Consider the following 21,191-nt stretch of genomic DNA (forward strand, 5'->3'; position numbering starts at 1 on the left):
TTCAACAATGTTCCTTCCATTATTTTTCCCCCTTTGTGTAGAATGCCTGACTGCATGCAGGTTTAATTCTTAGTCCTTCATGTAGCCACGTATACATTCTCTTTCACTTATACACTCACCTAAATTCAATCTACCTATCCCCATTAATTCACTCTCTCTCCTCTCCCTTCTCCCTGATTCACCCTTTCCTTTCTCAGTTCCTCAGTCTTCTCTCTCTCCTATTCCTGTTCCCCATTCTCCTTATTCCCCATCACCCATTGCATTCACCTCCCACCCAGTCGCACTGTGTTCATGGTCTCCCCATCACTTACTCCATTTTTCTCTTTCATCACACATCATATGCAGATGTATCCATTTATATATCAGAGACATTTAAAGATCCTCCTCCCGCATTCCCTGCTCCAGTTAGACCCTCCTAAGGCACTCAGCTCCTTCCCTTCCTTTCATATATTGGCATCTAGGCCACCCTGCCCTCAATCTTCCCCTCCCTTCTTTTTAAAAGAACATAGGGCTGCTCTACTCCTAGCTTTGTTCCCTGACCTTAGGCCAGAACCTAAGTTCCCTCTATGCTGTGCGGCTGTGCAGCAGCCTGTTAAGCATCACACAGGCTCTCAGTACAGTGGCATGGAGAGATACCTCTCCCCTGGATCTGCCATGGCCAGGGGGGAGAGACACGCCTCCCCCGGCCCCAACCCTCTGTCCCGCCCCCGCTGCATGAATTTTTGTTATGTGCACCAATATGCACAGCTATGATGTGACTTTTGATTACAGAACCTCCATGAGCCCCTGTCCCAGTTGTTTGAATGCTCTTTAGTAGTGCTAGAGACCATCTCTCTCTGTCTTGGAATGACAGACTTATCAGTTGAGATGATTATAAATAGCTTACCTGGAAATATGGGTTATCTCATCGTAAGTACCCTCTGTTACCTTCTGTAGTTCTCAGAGTTTGTTAAAAATATGATCACCATCTTCAAATCAACCATCTAGTCTATTTTGCAACCGATGTTGTTGCTTAGCCCTCGATGTTATGGGAGCACCAGAAAATAACAGTGGTTCTTAATGACATTTATTCAACTGTTACAATTACATATACTATTTATAAACATCTCAGTGTTTGAAGTCATTAATATATTTATAAAATCCAGGACAAGAATCAAACATCAGTAATGATCTTTTGAACTGCTTAACCTGCTAACAAATCTGTTCCTCCTGTTGGCACCAGGCACCCTGGTTTTGGTTTCAGAGGTGCTGTAATTCCTCTCCTCTCACTTATTCTCTCACTACAGTTCTAATTAGTCCACTTCGTGTAGACCAAAAAAAACAACCCAGTCAAGGATTTACTGGTGACTGGCACAGGTGAAGTGAGTGTTAGCCAATTAATTTTCAAAGGGAGCTTTTTGTTGTTTTGACTTTAATGCTGTCTGCATTACCCTTCCTTCCCTTAGTCGAGGGAATTTGTTTAGCCTCTTCTTTGAAACTTTCTATAAAGGAACCAAAGGTTTCAGGCCCCCTGTGCTGCATTTAGTTGAGAATGTAGAGGTGAGTGATAGCTACCATTCTTCCTCGTAACGGTAATGAGAAAAACTTTGACTTGGCCCTGTTCAAAGTAAGTAAAGCTTTTTCTTTAACTGGACAAAGAAGAAAAGAGAATGTAGCAGGTTGTTCACTTACCTAAGAATCTCAAGTTACAGCTGACCTTTCTTTTTCTCAGCAGTAATGTTTACAAGGACCCTGGCATTGTGGCCCCTTTGAAAGCATTCTTAAGGCATCTTCAAAAAGGATATAAACTCCTATTTAAGGTCCTCGATCTTTGACAGTTCCCCCTCCTCCCCCCGACCTGTATGGGAGGTATGGATACACACACATGGAAAATATTGCCATAAATAGGACAGACTATTTATGAACAAGTCATATTTTGGGAGGGTACGTTTATATTAATCTCACATTTTGGCCTTTCTGGGTTTTCTCTCTCTTTTTTCTTTTCCTTGGTATTTCCTACTTGGAGCTTGAAATTCTGTGCTGAAACATCAACTTAGAGTGCACTGTACTATACAGCTGCTTTCTCATTGTTTGTTTTTCTAATAATTTCTTGCATCATTTCATTTTAAAAACAAACTGTTGGTTATGGCACAGAATTAAAAGCTGTCTCTTGGTATAGTTTAAAATACTGTGAATATATCTTGCCTTTCCATTTAGGTGGTAGTTTATCATAAAAATTGTTACCAGTGTTTGCTATTTTGCTTTCAAAGCTCTTGTGTGATACAGTATGTTGCACTAAATCCCTCCAGTTCTTTCTTTGCATATTAAGGATTTATTTTGCCAGGTTGTATGGTCAATAAAACTCAGTTTAATAAAAACCTGCCTGATGTGAACCCTTCTGAGTATGGTTATTCACTCATTGGGAGCCTTTAAAGGGGATGTATAAAAGCTCAGAAAATGCTTTTGAGAAAAGTTCACTGACCCTCTCTTCCTTTGCATTAGATGGTTTCTTTTTAATACCTTCTATTGCTGTAGTGTAAGTTTTAAAAAAAAATCAAATATCGGAAAGAAAATAAGAGTTCAGCAATGCAGATTATTTAAGAGCAATCTCTTGAACATGAAAAAGTGCTGCTGACTTTTTCTTTTTCTGAAAGGCCCCATTCTAGTCTGTGAGGGCCTCTGTGAGAAAGTTTCAGATCTCAAGCTGTTCCCAAGTTTTGGCAGCAGTTCAGTTTGGTGGCAGTTCTTTTGTGTGCTCAGGGTTTTCAGCAATGTGATGGCATCTTTAGTGTATGTATCTGAAAAGCTTTCCTAAGTAATTTGAGTCTATCTTCATTGTGAGAACCATTCAAATGGTACAGGGGTTGCCTGTGATGCTGTGTGTGTAAGTGTACATATACTTGCGTATGTATATATAGTATGCAGGCACACTTGAAACTGGAATTGGCAGACTTGAGTTGTCAGGGGTAGTACAAAAGCTTTATTCATAATCTTTCTAGATCAGATCTAAGTGCAGTGTGTAATGGTGTATTGTGAATTTATGATTTTACTAACATATTAGCACCTGAATGCTATAGTTATTTGTGCTGTGCAAATATACAGCAGACTTATGTAGCTGTATTAAGCAAAATGAGACAAGTGAACTAGAGAGTATGGCCTTTACAGCAGAAAGAAGTTTCAATATTAAAAAAGCTGTTTTTAATAACTTCAATTTTTGAGAGGTTATTTTTTGAGGCTCTTAATTGGACTGAATACTCATTATGTGCCTCAAAGCTTCAGATTATGCTTCCAAATCCATTCTCCTTGCATAGTGCCGCATGCAGTTCACTGTCTGGACAGACATTATTTCCCAATCAGACTCCTATCAGTAGCGGAATTGTGATTTGTGACTTCAGTGGCAGATAGATTAAATACAGTGAACTTCAGAGCATAGTGCTTAACTACATAATCAGCTTAGGTGCATAAGAATGGCATAGTCCTTGTTGCACTAATTAATTGCATATTGGCTAGCTGTATAAATTGGCTAATTGCATACTAAATTGAAGTGCAAATGTTCCTCTTTATACTGTAATCACTCTGGACCAAGTGATCAGTCAGAATACTCATGAGACTTTTGTCCATTCATCAATTTTGTTTAAACAGCTGTTAATATATGTTGTTCGGTGTAAGAGGATATCAGATTTATGTATAAAACCTGTTTGTGGCATGAAACCAGAACAGCATGCAAGATGTTAGCAGGAAAAGCATAAAACTGGTTAGTTCTCCAAATGTCCAGTTTCCAATAATAGCATATTCAGGAGGTGATGTCATGCATGAAAGGAGAGTGCCTCTTGGTGAAGTCCTTTCCATTGGCTATTTTAGTGCTCTGACACGGTATGATGTGTTGCACAGACGTAGAAGTTTAAATGTTCATTACTCTAAATTTAGTAAGATTGAAAATAAATTCAGTAGAAAAAATCCATTGACTACTTGTATTGAGTGGTGTTTAGACTGAATATTGCTGAACTGCAGGATATTGTCACATCAGCAAATCTTTTTTCAAATTAAAAAATTGAGCTCTTGGAAATTCAGTGCAGTGGGTTAAGAGAAATTCAGTTACATGTGTAACTACTTTTGCAGCATGAGCAGTTAACGAAGTAAATTGGTTTGAGACACCAATTCACTACAAAAGATGATAAAAAGCTTTTGATTTTTATCTCAGGACAACAAAACAAGTTGTAAATTGCTTCAGGTTTTCAAAAGTCCTGTCTAATCTAGGATACTGCTGCTAAAATTTCCCATCGTTGCTACCACCAGTTGAGCTCCACCAGCAGGAGCACTAGTGTAGTTCAGGTGCAATCAGCGGGTTGGCATTTAAGCACCATGTTGTGTAGATATGTTATGAGCAGGGTTAGATGACATGCAACTTCCAACCTGGCAGCTACCGGAAGGCCCACCTACATCTGTGATTCCACTGTTGTTACTGCCGGTGGAACTGAACCAGTACTAGCAGTGCTGGGGAACTTGAGCAAAAATAGCTCCATGGCACATTACCTACAAAACGAAATAAATGACTAGTTTGGAGAGATCTGATTTACAACACCATAATTCCCTGGCAGAGTTTTAAACTGGGATTAGTTTTGTGAAAACAGTAGTCCTGTGTAATAGACAGGACTGAATCGTACCACAGCCCCAGGACTGTAATGTGGTGTGGCAACATAGTTAAAACATGCTTTGGGCTTGTTTATGCAGGCAAGACTGAGCAATTCTTTAACCGTGGCAGGATTCTGCTGTGTTGAAACTTGATCCCCCCAATACAGTGGGATTTATAGTATTAGGATTTATATGAATTAAAGAAGCTTTGTTAGGGGATATTGTCTGGGTTAATAGGCCCAAATCTGGATCTTCGTTAATGTGTGCATACCTTTTCCTAGGATCTTCCCAGTTACTTACATTTTCTTCTAGTTTTTAAACATCGGTGCAATCCTGACTTAATTGTTATATGGTTTTAAAATAGCTTTTTTTAAAAAAATGGTGCACAGTTGCGCTGAGCAGAAGCCTTTTGGGATGTGATCAGAGCTCTTCTATAGCATGCCTTTCTGTTCTGTTTTTATATGCAAGTGGTAAATTGAAATTTACAAGAATCCTGCTCTGGGAAATCCTGTTCCTTGGTGCCTCAGGGAGAGAGAGAGGTACTTGTAAATTTCACTTTATTGCTTATCAGGAAGAAGTCCAGACACTTGCCTTTGAAAGATAAGCAACACCATGATGACTATGAGGCAGTTTGTGGAAGAAATGCTGCAGAAGCAGAGGTGAGTAAGAAAAGAGCAATTCCCAGAGATAGGTCAGGAGTAGGAGGGGAGTATTCAGAGCTATGTTGATGAGACTGTGCTGAAGGGAATAAAAGAAACGTTAGGAGAAAATTATAAATCATTCTAATAGAAGGACAGATCATCCTTCATGTAGTCTTCTTCTCTGTTACAGACTTCCTTCTGCCTCACAAGCACACTGCTGCACCGTTTGAGTAATGGAGTAGCTCTAGATGATCTCGTCATAGTCAAGCCCAGGGAATCAATGGAGATGGTAATTTATTTCTAGGGACACAAGTCTAGTGAGCAACAAAGGTTCTTAGAAGCTAACCCTTCCTACCCCCACTTTCCCACTTTAATAAGAGATGCACATCCTCAAGCACCAGTCATTAAGAGCATGATCTTTTCCCAGCTTCTAGGGAGTGAGTGCCCTTATGAATTTCTTAAAAGCTTTCTTCAAAACTTGAGTGCAACCTTCTGTTCTTGTTTTATAAAAGGACCCGTACGTTATGTGTCTGGCATCAGCCTGGCCCAATTATGATGTATTTATAGGAAGCCATTTTAATGTTATCCATTTATCCCAACAGCTCCTTTAACAAGGCCCCCAGTAGCTTCATTGTTGGCATAATTTGAGATGTGCGGAAGCAAGAAGAAGAGGTGATTTTGTGTTGTCATTGTCTTGTTTTTAACAAAGTGCATAGCTGGTTTTGCATTGAGTTTGAGACAGGCATGTGTAAATCAAGACAAATACAATAAATGTGTATATGCAGAAAGGTGGTTTGTGCATACTGCTAACCACAGTTGGATAGCCACAGGTTTGTTTGGACAGGTGGCATAAGCTTCTTTTGGTATTTGTCATCCTCCTTTTTTTCTTTTTGTCAACCCAGAAGAGTACTCTTTGATTCAAATATGCTGTAATTGTGATATTCTCCCGAACCCTCAATCTGTGGCTGCTCTGTGAGCTAACAAGCTTCGCTTCATCCAGACTCTGGGCCCAGTTGCTAAGAGTGCAGTGCTCAGTGTTACAGAGGTACTGCTAACTTGTGTCAGCATGAAGATTCTTCAGTGGACTCCTACCCCCAGTCTGCTGGTCTCCACCAACAGATGCCTTGAACGGACCTGCACTGGTTAAATTTACCATTTGAAATACTTCCTCTTGGCAGACTTTCCAGTTTGTATTGGTTCAGGGAATTCCTTCTGCAACTGTCTCAGTTCAAATCACAATTGTCATGGACTGATCCAGTCTGGACAACTCAGAATCTGAGTTCCTATTCCAGTCAGTGATGTTATATAAATATGAGATCCTTCTGGGAAATTCAGCGAAGCCTTCCCTGACTCCTTTTGTGTCCTAGAGAAGGAAACATGTCTTCCTCCTAAGTGACAACTTCACTGTGACACTTTCTGTGAAGTAGCCCACTAGCAAGAGTTCCTGATTCCTCTTCAGAGAAGTCAGCTAAAGTACATGGAAGCAGTGACATCTGTAGGTCTTACATTTGTGGAAAAATGTGCAAGTACACTTCAGTTGTGTTCTGTTTTTAATTTACCCTAGAAATTACCACTGACTCCTGTAAGACCAATTCTTCTGGTTCTAATGATTAATGGGTTATACTTGATTTGAGCTACTGATCTGTGTATAGTTCTCTAAATTACCCTCAGAAAGACACTGAAAAGCCTTTTGGGAGTCTGAAAGCTTATGTCTTTTCATCATATTTTCTTTCCTCTTGCAAAGAGGTATTTTAAAAAGGAGGAGGGGGGAATCCTGAAAATGTTTATGAAATGTTCCCCTGAAATTTTTTTTTTTTTTTTTTTTAAATTTCAAATGTTGATATGCTTTAACTGTCATTCTCCAGCCTGGTAGGGAAAAAAATGACATTAATTTGACCAGGCTTACATGCTGTGTATCCATCAGTTTTAGAACCATTTGCTGTAGAAAGTGGGTTGAGATTCAAACAGAAATGGTATCTGTGAGAGGAGTGTGAGAGTTTTTTGAGCACAGAGTGGAAAGTGGGTGATGATCTTTGGCAGACCGATTACATGCAGTGTAGTTGTAGCCATGTTGGTCCCAGGATGTTAGAGAGACAAGGTGGGTGAGGTAATATCTTTTATCTGACCAACTTCTGTTGGTGAGAGAGACAAGCTTTCAAGCCACACAGAGCTCTTCTTTCCCAGACCTGAAGAAGAGTTCTGTGTGGCTTGAAAGCTGGTCTCCAATAAACTGATTACAGGTAGAAGAAACATGGAGGAAGCAAAAATTTCCCAGTGAAACACCAGTTTCTTTAAAACCGCTCTCTTCAACCCTGCTATGAGACTCCTGCACTCCTTTCCCAGAACTGCCACTCCTTCAACCTCCCTATTTAAAGAAGAAATAATTATTGCTCTGTATTGCTATTGCTCCATGAAATGTGAATTGTAACAGATTAGCGAGAGGCTTTTCCAGTGAGCAGTAGTAAAGTGTCCAGGCCATACAGAAGATGCCAAAAAGGATTTGTAAGCACACCACAAAAGGAACAAGGGCTTAGCTAAATAAGGTGAAGAGTTTAACTTTTAAATGGAATGTATGTCAAACAATTATACCATCTATCTTTAACAGAGCTGTGCAGGAAGCTATTTAGCTTCAATCCATAAGTAATTAGCAGAGCAAAATAAGGATTTAAGTTCAAAATATCTTCTTATCCTTAGTCACACACTTCTACCCTTTTTTATTTTAAGGCCTTGACTACACTGGATGAACTTCAGAATTTAAACTCATGTTTCAGCACAGTAAATCAATGTGGATGAGCTAAAAGCATGTGAGAAAGGTATTCTAACCTGGGATATGGTTCTTTTATTATGGCCTTGAACACAGTTGTTCCAGGTTTGTCCCACCTTTACATAAAGTAAAACCATTTCTCCATGTTTATTCCACCCCCACCGCCCCCCAGATGTTCTTGTCAACTGCTGGAAATGGCCCACCTTGATTATCACTACAAAAGGTCGCCCCCCCGCCCCTCCCCCGCTCTCCTGCTGGTAATAGCTCACCTTACCTGATCACTCTCATTACAGTATGTATGGTAACACCCACTGTTTGATGTTCTCTGTGAATATAAATCTCCCCACTGTATTTTCCACTGAATGTATCCGGTGAAGTGAGCTGTAGCTCACGAAAGCTTATGCTCAAATAAATTTGTTAGTCTCTAAGGTGCCACAAGTACTCATTTTCTTTTTGTACTTATTTGCAGCACAGGGTGGTAGTTGTAATGTAACTGATTTGCACTGAGTTATTCTCAAAGCACTTTCGATCCATTCGTTGAGCCTGTGCAAGTCTAAAGAGGTAACCCTGTTTTTAAAAACAAGTGTACAGGGTAATCCCAATATATCAGTATGGAGGCCAGCAATTCCTTCTCTCAAACTGCTTCTGATGGCCAGCTATTGCTGAGGACACTTCAGTTATGAGCCTTAAGCTACTCAACCCCTCTTAGTTTCCAGAATTTTATTAGCTATTTATTTCTTTACTTGAAAGGATGGGAATGTTGCGGGGGGGGGTGTTTATTATTCAGAGTAACATTAGGTTCTAGTTTCCCAGAAGAGGGCAATTAGTGTAATCTAAACATTACAAAAAGGCGACTATTTGCTCAGGGCTATAAATATATTTTGAGGGGGTTAATTTGTTTAATATATTAAATTGCTTCCCAGTGACAGAGGCAGAGTTAAGGTTGTACTGACTTTTCCCCTGTAAACACTGATTTCCAGGGTTTTAAAACTTTGACATGAGAATTCCATCCCCACTGAAAGGCAGATCACATGAGTCTCAGCCTCAGGGGCTCATTTTTAAAATGCTCTTTTTTTGTTCTTGCATAACTGAAAAACAAATGTGTTTTTATCAAAACAAAATGCTGCAAGCTATAAGTTTCTGCCTGGGTTCAGACGGAGCTGGTATTGCCTATATACTATCCTAGCAAGGCTCTGTTGGCTCCATCAGCTTCTTCAGAATTTATCCTTTATTTAATTTTTTAAAATAATTTCGTTTCTAGCCCTTATGAGTGAGAAGAGACTCTTCTGAATGTGAACCAATGTAGTGCAGTCAAGCAAAGTCTTCAGAAAACCAGTAAGAAATAGCAGCTCTGAGAAATGGGAAATCGTCCCTTTAATATCAGCAACTTTTATATCAATTTAGATATCAATATATTAACTGCATCACTGTGTACTGTTTTAGGAGAAACATCCAGCTAAATTTATTTAAAAATGAAAGCAGGAGATAAGTAGTTAGAAAAATCCAAAAGTCAGGAGAGGAAGTATGTGTTAGTTTTCTATGGGTTGCCTGTATTTTGTCTCTTAAACTATATTTCATGGAATGCCTAGGTTATTAGTGGCTGGTTAAAATTGCATAATAAAGTACCTGAAGCATCTGATCTGTGATGTAACATTCTTTCAGGAAATGTCCTTCAATCCTTTTAACATGAGGATATGAGTGGCAGATATAAGGCAGTAATCTTGGTGAACAGGCTGTTCACCCTCTAGACTCAGATATGTAACATAACCAAATTTTCTCTTATCCAATAGTCAGATGCTCCCATGTACTGTGTGACATGCAGTGAAAGAGAATGTCAGAACAGATTTTAATTTGTCACACTTAGGGTCCTCCAGAAGAATGAAGCAATTGTCTTCCAGGATGTCATCCTCAAAGGAACAGCATAAATGTAAATATTCACATTATAGGAAGCGAGGAATGGCCATTTTGGGTCAGATCCATATCCTTTGTTTACCACATAAAATGAATGACCCACGGTCATGCTTTGGGCTGTGATACTGTGAGATTCAGCAAACTAAGCAAGCTTGGGCTAGGTTAGTATATGGATGAGGAACATTCAAGGAACTCAGGTGCTGCAGGAAGTGGTCCCCTGGTCCAGCCCCCTGCACTGATTCAATAGGGGGATGCTCCCTCAGAATTTATATTGAAAATGGCCCTGACTGGGTTTAGCATACCTTATATTTCTGGAAGTGCTCTTTTTCACATGAGGTGCAGCTGAGGTCCTAATCACTTACGGAATCATAGAAATGCGGGGCTGGAAGGGACCTCCAGAGGTCCCCTGGTCCAGCCCCCTGCACTGAGCAGGATCAAGTAAACCCCAGACCATCCCTGACAAGTGTTTGTCTAACCTAGTCTTAAAAACCTCCAATGGTGGGGATTCCACAACCTCCCTTGGAAGTCTATTCCAGAGCTTAACTATTCTTATACTTAGAAAGTTTTTCCTAATATCTAACCTGCAGATTAAGACCATTACTGCTTGTCCTACCTCCATCTGACAGAACAATTGTCCTGTTTATAACAACCCTTTAACATATTGTGACAAAGTTCCTCCTCTGCCTTGGTGGGTTTGACTTTGTAGCATAAGTAAGCCCTTAAACACCATCAGATGCTCAAAGTCATTAGAAAGACAACTTCCATAAACCTAAAGAGCTATCTGATTCTTTCTGAGTGGATAGTCCACCTATGAGGTGGGATTGACACAAGGAGAGCCAAAGTCTTCCTGACACAGGAAAAGTTTGATAAGATCCAGGCATTGGTTTCTGAAGTGTCATGGAATGGTGTCATCAATCCATCTGTATCTGCAGCTCCTTGGTCTTCAGGTTACACATTCATGCAAACTTCAGGGATTCCTTGGAGGCCTGCAGCAGAGTACAACATTCAGCCACAGTGATCCAGTCCCTCATTTGATGGAAACAAGAGGACCATTGGATTGTGGGCTCCTTCCTTCCTTCCCTTTCACAGCAGCTAGTTCTATCTTCTTGACATGAGATTTTTCTAAATTGCTACAGCTCTTGTGTCCCTTCAAGCCAGTCACATCTATTTCCCTGTGTTTACTCTGCATAAAGACATGCTTCCTTTTGTCAAGAATTTTGAAACATCTGCATTTAGAAGACACAAAGATTATTTCATCTTCCCCCAGGACAAGGTTGTTGATCATACTGCCAATTAATTCACTGCTAAGGTTAACTTTCCATACATCAGAGGAGATCCTTCTTCCCTCATTCTCTTAACACTATTGGAAAAAGATGGCATGTGCTATTGAGCAGTTAAAGTTTATCTTAGTATAGGCAACCACTTCAGGAGAACAAGCAAAACATATTTCTTCATTTCCTTTCACTGTAAATGCTTAAGAAACTAAATCCTCCATCGGTAGATTGATTAGGTGCTGTATACTGAAATATCTATTCAGTGACAGATAAACTAATTCCTGAAGGGATCAGAGCCCACTGTCCATGTTCCACAACAGTCTTCTGGGCAGAAAGGGCATCAGCCCCGCACGGAGAAGATCTGCAAGACCACTATCTTGTTGTGTCTCTTAGCACATGAGCATCTTTATAAAGCCCAGCTGGCTTAACTTCATTCCTCTGCAGACCTTTTGACAGAATAATGCTCATAGCAATGGTCCCCAAATAGATACTATTAATTTTTCTAGAGTGGAACTTTTTTCTGTCTGTTTTACTTCTTCCTCTGTGCAGTTTTCTTCCGTACCACTTGTCACTTGATTTGCTTTTTGGAACTGATCTCACCCATTCCAACCCAACCTAAGAAGTTATTTGGGCATCTTCGTGATAGTCTTGTCTTAAATCCATGGAGACAGCAATCATAGTTTAATAAGCCTTTATGGGTTTTTTTAAACAATTAATAAGACTTCATTATTTCAATACAGATTTGAATGGTAACTGGGTGGCCAGGTCCTGCAGCAAGTTAGAACTTCATTTAGAGTTTGTAGGGAGAACGATACAAAGCAAAATGTCTTAATTCCAGGAAAAAAGAACTGACTTTCCAGTCAGATCAAACGGAAGTTTGCTTCAGTCTGCGGAGCTTATTGTTTTGCTTCCTTCAGACAGTACACAGTCCCTGGAGGAAGCCGAATCAACCACACTTGCATATATGTAAGCTCAGATTTATGACCCTGTCAGCAGAGAGACTTAGTACAATTGGCTTGATACTTCCCTAGCTTGGGATATTGAAAGATGCTGTGAAAAAACTTATATTCATGTGTGAATTTGATCAGAAAATGATGAATCAGGATTGCCTTTTTCATACAATGTTTGTAAGCCTCTGAGTCTCTTGCTTGGGGATTCATCATTCATTCAGGATTCATCCAAATTGAACTCTAGATCCAGACAGCCCCAAACTTTGAAGTGTTCAAAATCTAGATCACTGCAATATTGGCCCGTCTCTCGTCATGAGTGTAACCATGGAGGCTGGAGACGGGAGATTGTGTTCTGAAGTTACATAAAGGTGGGGTAAATATTTAAAAGATTGCTTTTCGCAGAATTGTTCAATGTAGAATAAATTACCTACTTATATAATTAATTGCTTGAAATAAGCATTCTGCAGAATCTTTCATAGATACTTAATTCCCTTGGGATCCATCTGAATAAGAATGTATCAAGCTGAGCATAGCAACAGATTGAAAGGGGACTTTTTAGTGTTTGCTATAATTTCTTTAATAGAAATGCTAGGGAGCTACTCATCTCTACTCTTAAATTTGTGGACTAGAGTTTTCCTAAATAAAAAAGAATTATACATTTCTCCCCTGCCCCCCATATATAATCTTAGTCTCTTCTGTTGATGAAGTGTAGCAGTAATGGGGAGATTCATACAACAAAACTAGGGGCCTGAATCTGCATGGACAAATTGTTTCTCAAACCTGGAGACAGGGCTAGGAGTCCTAAATGTTAGTATTTTTCTGGATATTAATTTTATTGTGCAGGAGTCTAGTAGGCTTTAGTTGGCACCATGCACCCCTGTGAAGAGAGCAAGGGGACTCTTTTCTTAATTAAGAAACACCTAGTAGTACTTTCGCTTCACTGTTATTCATAACAAACGGTATCCACTGTTTATACTTCATTTATTGTGCTTTTTCCTCCAAAAGTTGCCGGCATTCCTAGTTATATCCTTAGAGAATCTGTTAGGTCGTCATTTTGAGGATATCCATTGTTAAGACTAGATGGAGATACCAGCACTGGGGCTATCTGTTTAACAGGGGCGTGTTGTACTCATTTCAGATGCTTCAGGATAAATACACGAGCTATCAAGATCAGTGTTTTTTATTTACCTGCAACTTAGATCAATTATTTGGCATCTGTTTGGTAAGTTTAATTTAATAGATGTAATTTAAATCACAGAACCAATTAAATTGTGTATGCTGTAAATAAGAGGAATTTAGTATTTAATCTGCACTATTTACACTGCGAGTTCAAAGTATTTTTACGGTAATATGATATGAGCATCTTGAACACAGGTAGGCCATAGAACCATAGAAATGTAAGGCTGGAAGGGACCTTGAGTGGTCATCTAATCCATCCCTCTGTGCTCAGGCAGGACCTAGTATATGTAGATTGTCCTTGGCAAGTGTTTGTCTAACCGGTTCTTAAAAACTTACAGTGATGAGCATTCCACAATCTCCCTTATTCCAGTGCTTAACTATCCTTACAGTTAGAAAGTTTCCTAATATTTACCCTAAATCTCCCTTGCTGCAGATTAAGTCACTTGCTTCTTGTCCTGCTTTCACTGGACATGGAGAACAGTTGATCACTGTCCTCTTTTATAACAGTTCTTACCATATTTGAAGACTTATCAGTCCCCCTTTTCCTTGGTCTTCTTTTCTTAAGACTAAATATGCCCAGTTTTTTTAACCTTTCCTCAAGGAAACTTCAAGTTTTCTAAACTTTTTATCATTTTACTGTGTGCGTACTGCAGAATTTCTGGGGGGAAATTCACACTGGTGCTACCTCCATGTTAGTTACACTGGAGTGGGGGTAATTAACAAGTCCCTAATGTAGACAAAGTTATAATAGGAGGTTCTGGGAGTATGAGTATATAGCAAACAGAAGGAGCCTGTGCTCCAGAATATAAATTGGTGAAATTGTAAAGTTATTTATAGTGATCTAGTAGTAAGTAATACCTTGCTCTTATGCAGTGGTTTGCATCAGTAGTTCTCCAAGTGCTTTATAAAGGAGGTAATCATCCCTATTTTACAGATGGGGTGAAGTGGAGACACAGAGGTTAAGTGACTTCCCCAAGGTCACCCAGTAAGCCAATGGCAGAGCTGGGAATAGAAACTGAGTCTCCTGAATCCCAGTCTAGTGCTCTATTCACTAGGCTAAACAACCATAATGATATGCAAAGATACTTTGGGAGAGTATACACTGAGCAGTAATACCATAATACATGGCATGATGTTAGTAAAAGCAAAACAACATACACGATTGTGTCTGAGTGTCTTTGCAAGTTATGGCATTAGCTGATGATTTCAAATAACTTGATAATTTAACCAGCTTCAGTCTCTGCATTATGGGACACTTCATATCCTTGTACAAACCCACATGCTCCTTCAGCCTGCTTCTAAAACCATCTCACCATTTCTTGCACTACAGGTTCACACTCTATCTGATTAGCAATGACATCTAGTACACATTAAATACAAAGTTCGTCTTACTTTACAGCATTAGTAAGCTGGTTTTGAATTCTTATCAGTTAGAACTAAAATTTTCCCCAAAATTGAACAGAATGTACAGGGGTAAAGAGGAGCTGTGCTATACCAAAGTTTGAAGCAAGATATTTATTCTTGGCCTTCAACCTAGCCAGTACACAATGACCAAATACAGTCAGTCTTAGAACATGAAGACCAGCGTCCTCTGTATGCACAGTGGCTTAGCTTGTTAGAAAATGTATCTTAGTCAACAGATGTTGTAAAGCAGTATCGTATATAATGGGTATATTGTCATAGGCTACCTCACTGCAGTAAGCTTAAGTGGCACTATGTTAGATTGCAGTTGTGTGGTAAATAGAACAGGTTGTACTGGCCCAAGTGTCTTCATGGTTTCCATAGGTATAAGTAGACTTTACATTTCCTGTGGGGCAACTTTCCTCCTTAGGAACTAGTAGGCTTTATTATTCATAAATCCTTTTATTAACAGACTAGTAGATATCTGAATAATATTTAACTGCCACCCACGATGTTACTGATCATCTTGTGTGTAATGGCATGTCTGCCTTTCTGTATTATGGACATTTTGTGGTCCGGAGTCAAGAGTGTGATCAGAGTAGATACACTTTCCAATTGTCAGCCCTGATGGGGCCCACAACAGAAGAAAAACAAAGACCATTGTTTCACACTATAAAATATTGATTTGGAGAACATAAAGTATGCAGAAAAGCGAGGAAATAAGTCCATAAGAATGACTGTATTTCACAAACCAAAATGTTAATCACCTGGCTTTAATTTATAGCGAAAAACATTATGATCAAAATAGGGGGGGAAATCAGAAATGTAATGGGGAATATGCTGATTTTGTCTTGAGATATGCAAAGTTGGCTATGGTAAAGGTGTATTTGCAGTGAGCTTTGAGATTTAAAGAAATGAAATTCTGACTCGTTTTTCAAGTTTAGTGCATCAAGCCATTTTAGAAAGTTATTTGTAAGAGAGAGAACCAGTGGTGCTGGTGAGCTCAAGTTTGACACATTCTGAGCAATATAATTTCATAAATATGGGTACCTGCTGTTTAAGGTCTGCATTTGAATAGTGTTCATAAAGGTGAAGCTAAAGGAGTATTTAATCAGGGAAAGGTAGACATCATTAGTTTATACCATTTCTTCTCTGTAAGTAGATTTTAATTACAATAACAGCTTCCGGATTTTTTTTCACTTTCTTTAAGCAGGTTTGCTCTGTTTTATAATTTAAAGCTTCTTGAAATTGAGGAGAGCTAAAGGACTAGCCTAGATTATACCATGGAGACCTACATGGTATATATTGAGGAAGACATTTTTGAACAGGATTATTGTATTATAGTGCTAAATAGGGTAATTACTGTGGAAGACATAAAATGGGAGCTAGCTGAATGTTCTTACAGCTGACTTAAAGGACATGGCATTTTAAAAAATACTTCTCACAAGTTCAGGTTAACCCACAAGTTATATTGTACACTGCTTATTGCGTTTTAGTCAAGGTGACTCTTTGATAATACACAGCTCTCAACAGGAAAAGTGAATGGACTGTTACTCCCTGTGATGGTGCCATGGAAGGACTTTCATGTTATCTCCTGATTTCCAGTATTTGCAAGAAACTGTCTAAATGACAGTGTGTATGTTCAAGTTATTGTCCTGAAAAATTATTTTTTCCCATGATTAAAACATTTTTATGCAGGTTTGAAATGCTGATACCACACAAATGAATCTGAGGTTTGCTATAAGGAATTCAGAGAAATAAGGCGCACAGAACCTTCTTAGATGCTACCGGAACAGGGAAAGACAGCATTTTCTGCCTTTTTTTCAGCTGAATCTTTCTCTTGTTTTCATAGCGTGTGATCACGTTGACATGTCTGTTATGTATTGTCTCTCTAATAGGACATGTCCTAAATTCTCAAGATGAGTTGGTTCAATAAAATGTTCTTTCTCTTCCCTCTGTTAGGTTATTTACTTTCTAGAAGAGAGGGACAAGCAGGGTCTCCTGAAAAGCCGCTGTCTGATCTGGGTCGTCTCTCGTACTTGGCCTACTGGAAAAGTGTCATATTAGAATACCTTTATTGCCACCATGAAAAACATATCAGCATCAAGGGAATGAGCCGAGCGACTGGAATGTGTCCACATGATATTGCCACAACCCTGCAGCAGCACAGCATGATAGACAGGAGGGAAGACAGGTCAGTAAAGCATACACCATTTGGAGAGTACTTATGAAGACAAAAATATTCATTGTAGCAGTACTCGTTGAGAGTGCACCTTTTACCATAGGAAAAAACTAGTGTACTTTGCATAGACTTTTATGAAGGCTTAGTGGTGATCGTCACTGCCTGAGAAGGAACTGCCAACTTGAAAATCAAGCCAACGCCTGTTTTGAAACTGAAGGTAGTTTCAGATAGCATACCCACACCAGAGTTCCCTCACTAATTTTCATTGTTTTACAATCATGTTTTCCTAGTTCCTCCCTCCCTCCCTACTCACAAAGAAAAAAAAAGGTTTTCTCCTCTTATTACGGTGTGAAAGACACACGAAGAAGGGAACCTAACTGACTATACACAAGTTCAGGCAGATGCACAGAGAAAGCAAAACAATAGAATATTTTTCTTTATTTGCTTTCATTTATAGAAATCTTTAGTAGTGCTTGTAACATTAGTAGATTTTTTTTAAGTTGACAGGGTCCTTTTTTACATGTCTCTTCTTATTAGTATATTGGATTGAAAAATTTAGATTTAGCATTTAGGGTGGAATTATCAAAAGGCCTAACTGATTTAAGACACAGGTCTTATTTATTTTCAGTGGGACCTGTGCTTCTATATCTCATGAGCCTAGTCTCCGTGTTAGGTCAACTTAGCTGTATCACTCAGGGATGTGAAAAATCCACACCCTTGAGTGACATAACTATGCTGACCTGACCCCCAGTGTTGATGCAGCTAGGACAATGAAAGAATGCTTCTGTCAACTTAGCTACAGTCACCTGGAGAAGTGGTATTCCTACACAGATAGAAAAAAACCTTTCTATTGATGTAGGCTGTATCTACACTATGGGGTTATGCCAGCATAGCTATGACACTAGAGCCATGCTGGTATAGTCCTTGTAGCATAAGTAAGCCCTTAAACACTTTGGAAAATTTCAGCTTCAGAAACGAAAAGTCTGCAAAATTAGTTGGTGAAGGGACAGTGATTGCTGAGAAAATGTATCATACAAAGCAAGGAAGAAGGCAGTAACTGTGGACTCAATAACACATGTACATTTTCCTGTATTACCAACCTCAAGCATTAAAAAAAACAAAAAACCATGAGTCCATCACCAAAATATGAGATTGGCTTAAAAATAAGGGTTTTTTTTTTTTTTAAATAATAATAATTTTGAGGTTCTTTTTCTTTGCCTTCTGGTTTCTGAGCTGTTAGAGTGCATTCACTTTACAAGCTATTCTCTGCAACTATGATGGCTAGACATTTGATTCTCATGATTCCAGGAGCTGGAGCTTTAAAAATTACACTAAAGTCACAACACTTGCAATAGGTTTCAGAGTAGAAGCCGTGTTAGTCTGTATTCACAAAAAGAAAAGGAGTACTTGTGGCACCTTAGAGACTAACCAATTTATTTGAGCATAAGCTTTCGTGAGCTACAGCTTACTTCATCGGATGCACTTATGCTCAGATAAATTGGTTAGTCTCTAAGGTGCCACAAGTACTCCTTTTCTTTTTGCGAACACTTGCAATAAAATCACGAAAGTTGGCAGCACTACATAGGAATTAAGCACACATTCTCCTTCGTAGGAGGAGAGCCAATATGGTAACGTCCTTCATTTTGGATATTCTCGATCTCTGCCCTTGATTTTGCCAGTCTTGGTAGGGCATAATTTAGGATTATAATGTTCTACTTTGCAACATCTGACACAGCATGTAAGTGCTTTGGAGAGAAGATTTGTTAAAGGAAGTTAAGAGTTTGCTTGTGCTCGGGGAGGGTACCATGACAGTCCACAAATATTCTGATGGTTTATATTTTGTCTTCTGTGCATTGTTTTGTATTTTAGGCCACACAGTCTCCAACAGTCATGCAGCAAATTAAAATATTACTTACATGAGAACAAACCATGAGATAAAATTCCTTGATTGGGTGGAATGAGTAGGTTAAGGAGGGAGAGTCTCCATGTTAATGGTGATGAGTTTGGAGGATCATTAAGTGTATATTTTTCCACGTTTGGTTTTTGATGTGGTGCTAAAAATAATGGTATATGCCTCTAGTTTATAAATAGATGCTTCTCGATAAATAGAAATAATCTCACCAGTGCCCAATCATACAAACACTTCAGGCATGTGAATAGTTATGTACTCAGGTGCATTAAGTTACTCACATGTGTATGTGTTTGCAGGATCAGAGTGTTGTGTTTTCTGTGTTAGGTTCCACACTTCTGATGTTGAAACCATAGTTTTGTTGTCTGCACAGGACTGTGCCGTCCTTCCGGAATCCCCCGCACAATGAAAGCAGCATCGATGGGCGACAGTCACAATTGGAGCCCCATTGCACTTGGCACAAAGAAATGTGAAAGCATGAAGCCAAATTCCCTGCTGGTATATGTTTGATGCAGTTCTGTTGCCTTCACTGCACCTGTGCAAGTTTATATCAGCAGAGAATTTGGCCCACAGTCCTTGCCCCAAACAGCATCCAAATTTTAAAGAGCAACCCACAAAGGGTGGGAGAAAGGGATTAAGTCAGATACATGTGGTTTTTATATACATCTACCTATGCAATTTTCCCTCTTCCGCAAATAACTATATATAACTAGATCAGGGATCAGCAACCTTTGGCACACGGCCCGCCAGAGAAAGCCCCTGGCAGTCCAGACCAGTTTGTTTACCTGCAGCATCCGTAGGTTCAGCCGATCGCGGCTCCCACTGGCCCTGGTTTGCCGTCTCAGGCCAATGGGGGCTGTGGGAAGGGCGGCCAGCACATCCCTCAATCCATGCCACTTCCCGCAGCCCCCATTGGCCTGGGACGGCGAACTGCGGCCAGTGGGAGCTGTGATCGGCCAAACCTGCGGATGCTGCAGGTAAACGAACTGGTCCGGTCCTTGGTGGGCCCCACATGCCAAAGGTTGCCGATCCCTGAACTAGAGAGAGATGAAAAAATACAAGATGCCAACTACACCCATCTGCCCTTCAGTTCATTAACTTTCTTACAGGTATCATGATAGAAGTGGATCCCAAGGAAAACCAAAGGATTGCTCTTTAAGTTGCTCATCTTAGAAAAGAGAGGATATGGGGAATATGACAGAGTTCTATAAAATCATGGATGGTATGGGGAAAGTGAACAGAGAAGTATTACTTACTCCTTCACATAACACAAGAACTAGGGGTCACCCAGTGAAATTAAGAGGTAGCAGGTTTAAAACAAACATCAGGAAGTACTTCTTTCACACAAGGCACATTCAACCTATGGAATTCATTGCCGTAGGTTGTGGTGAAGGCCAAAAGCAAAACTGAGTTCAGAAAAGAATTAGATAAGATTATGGAGGATAGATCCATCAATAGCTGTTAGCCAGGATGGTCAAGGATGCAACCCCATACTCGTGGTGTTCCTAAACTGCCAAGTGCCAGAATCTGGGACTGGATGATAGGGGATAGATCACTCAGAATTGCTGTGCTCTGTTCATTCACTCTGAAGCATCGGGCATTGGCCACTGTCGGAAGCCAGGGTACTGGGCTAGATGGACCATTGGTCTTACCTAGCATGGCCATTCTTATGTATTTATTTCTTCTTTGTTTCTTTTATTAGAATACCTGTATTTGTAATTTGCTTTCCCGCCCAATCATATCCTGTGTACAGGACTGATACTCTAGTCACTAACTTTCCCAGTTTTAAGCACCATGGTCCCATATATATTCTGCTTTGTCCTAATATGTTCCGTATCACAACTGGAGAAAGTTATTCCAGGGATGGGTAAGGTGGCCCTGGGGTCCATGCTCAGACATCTTCCACATGTCTGTGAACATCTACTGCTGCAGGAGCATTCTGTTTTCTCTCCTTTTCCCTATTTAATCCTGTTAATATCTGTCTTTTATCTTGTAAATGATTACGCACATTTTTGTTCTGATGAAAAACACCAGCATGAGCGATATTTCTCCTGCATGCATGTAAGATATATTAATGTGTATATAGTGGTCTCCATCTCCCTCTTTATTTTTACCCAGACCTCTATTTTCCAAAGTAGTTATGTGAGATTGTTTTGCTTTATCTTGATATTTTTCTAACATCAAAAATCCTTTTTGAATTCTAGATTTGTAATAATTAGAAGGGAAAAACTGATCTCAAGCCACATGGAGAAACTGAAAGCTAATCCACGCATCAATGAAGTAGACCCTGAAAGTTTGAGATGGACTCCACTGCTTGTTTCTAATGCTGCGGTTTCTGAAGAAGAGAGGGAAGCTGAAAAAGAGGTAAC

General features: G+C 39.6%; 1 protein-coding gene across 10 annotated transcripts in view; it reads left to right on the forward strand.

The window, feature by feature from the left end:
• Positions 1-21,191, forward strand: part of KAT6B (lysine acetyltransferase 6B) — a 188,332-nt gene that overhangs the window by 157,834 nt on the left and 9,307 nt on the right. For all 10 annotated transcript variants that reach the window (XM_073353167.1, XM_073353164.1, XM_073353168.1 and 7 more), the window contains 2 exons: positions 16,694-16,925; positions 21,027-21,186. In XM_073353167.1, coding sequence (XP_073209268.1) covers positions 16,694-16,925; positions 21,027-21,186 — 392 coding nt within the window. The remainder of the gene's footprint in view (positions 1-16,693; positions 16,926-21,026; positions 21,187-21,191) is intronic.

Source organism: Lepidochelys kempii, chromosome 7 (assembly GCF_965140265.1).
Source record: "Lepidochelys kempii isolate rLepKem1 chromosome 7, rLepKem1.hap2, whole genome shotgun sequence".
In the NCBI taxonomy this organism is placed as follows: Eukaryota; Metazoa; Chordata; order Testudines; family Cheloniidae; genus Lepidochelys; species Lepidochelys kempii.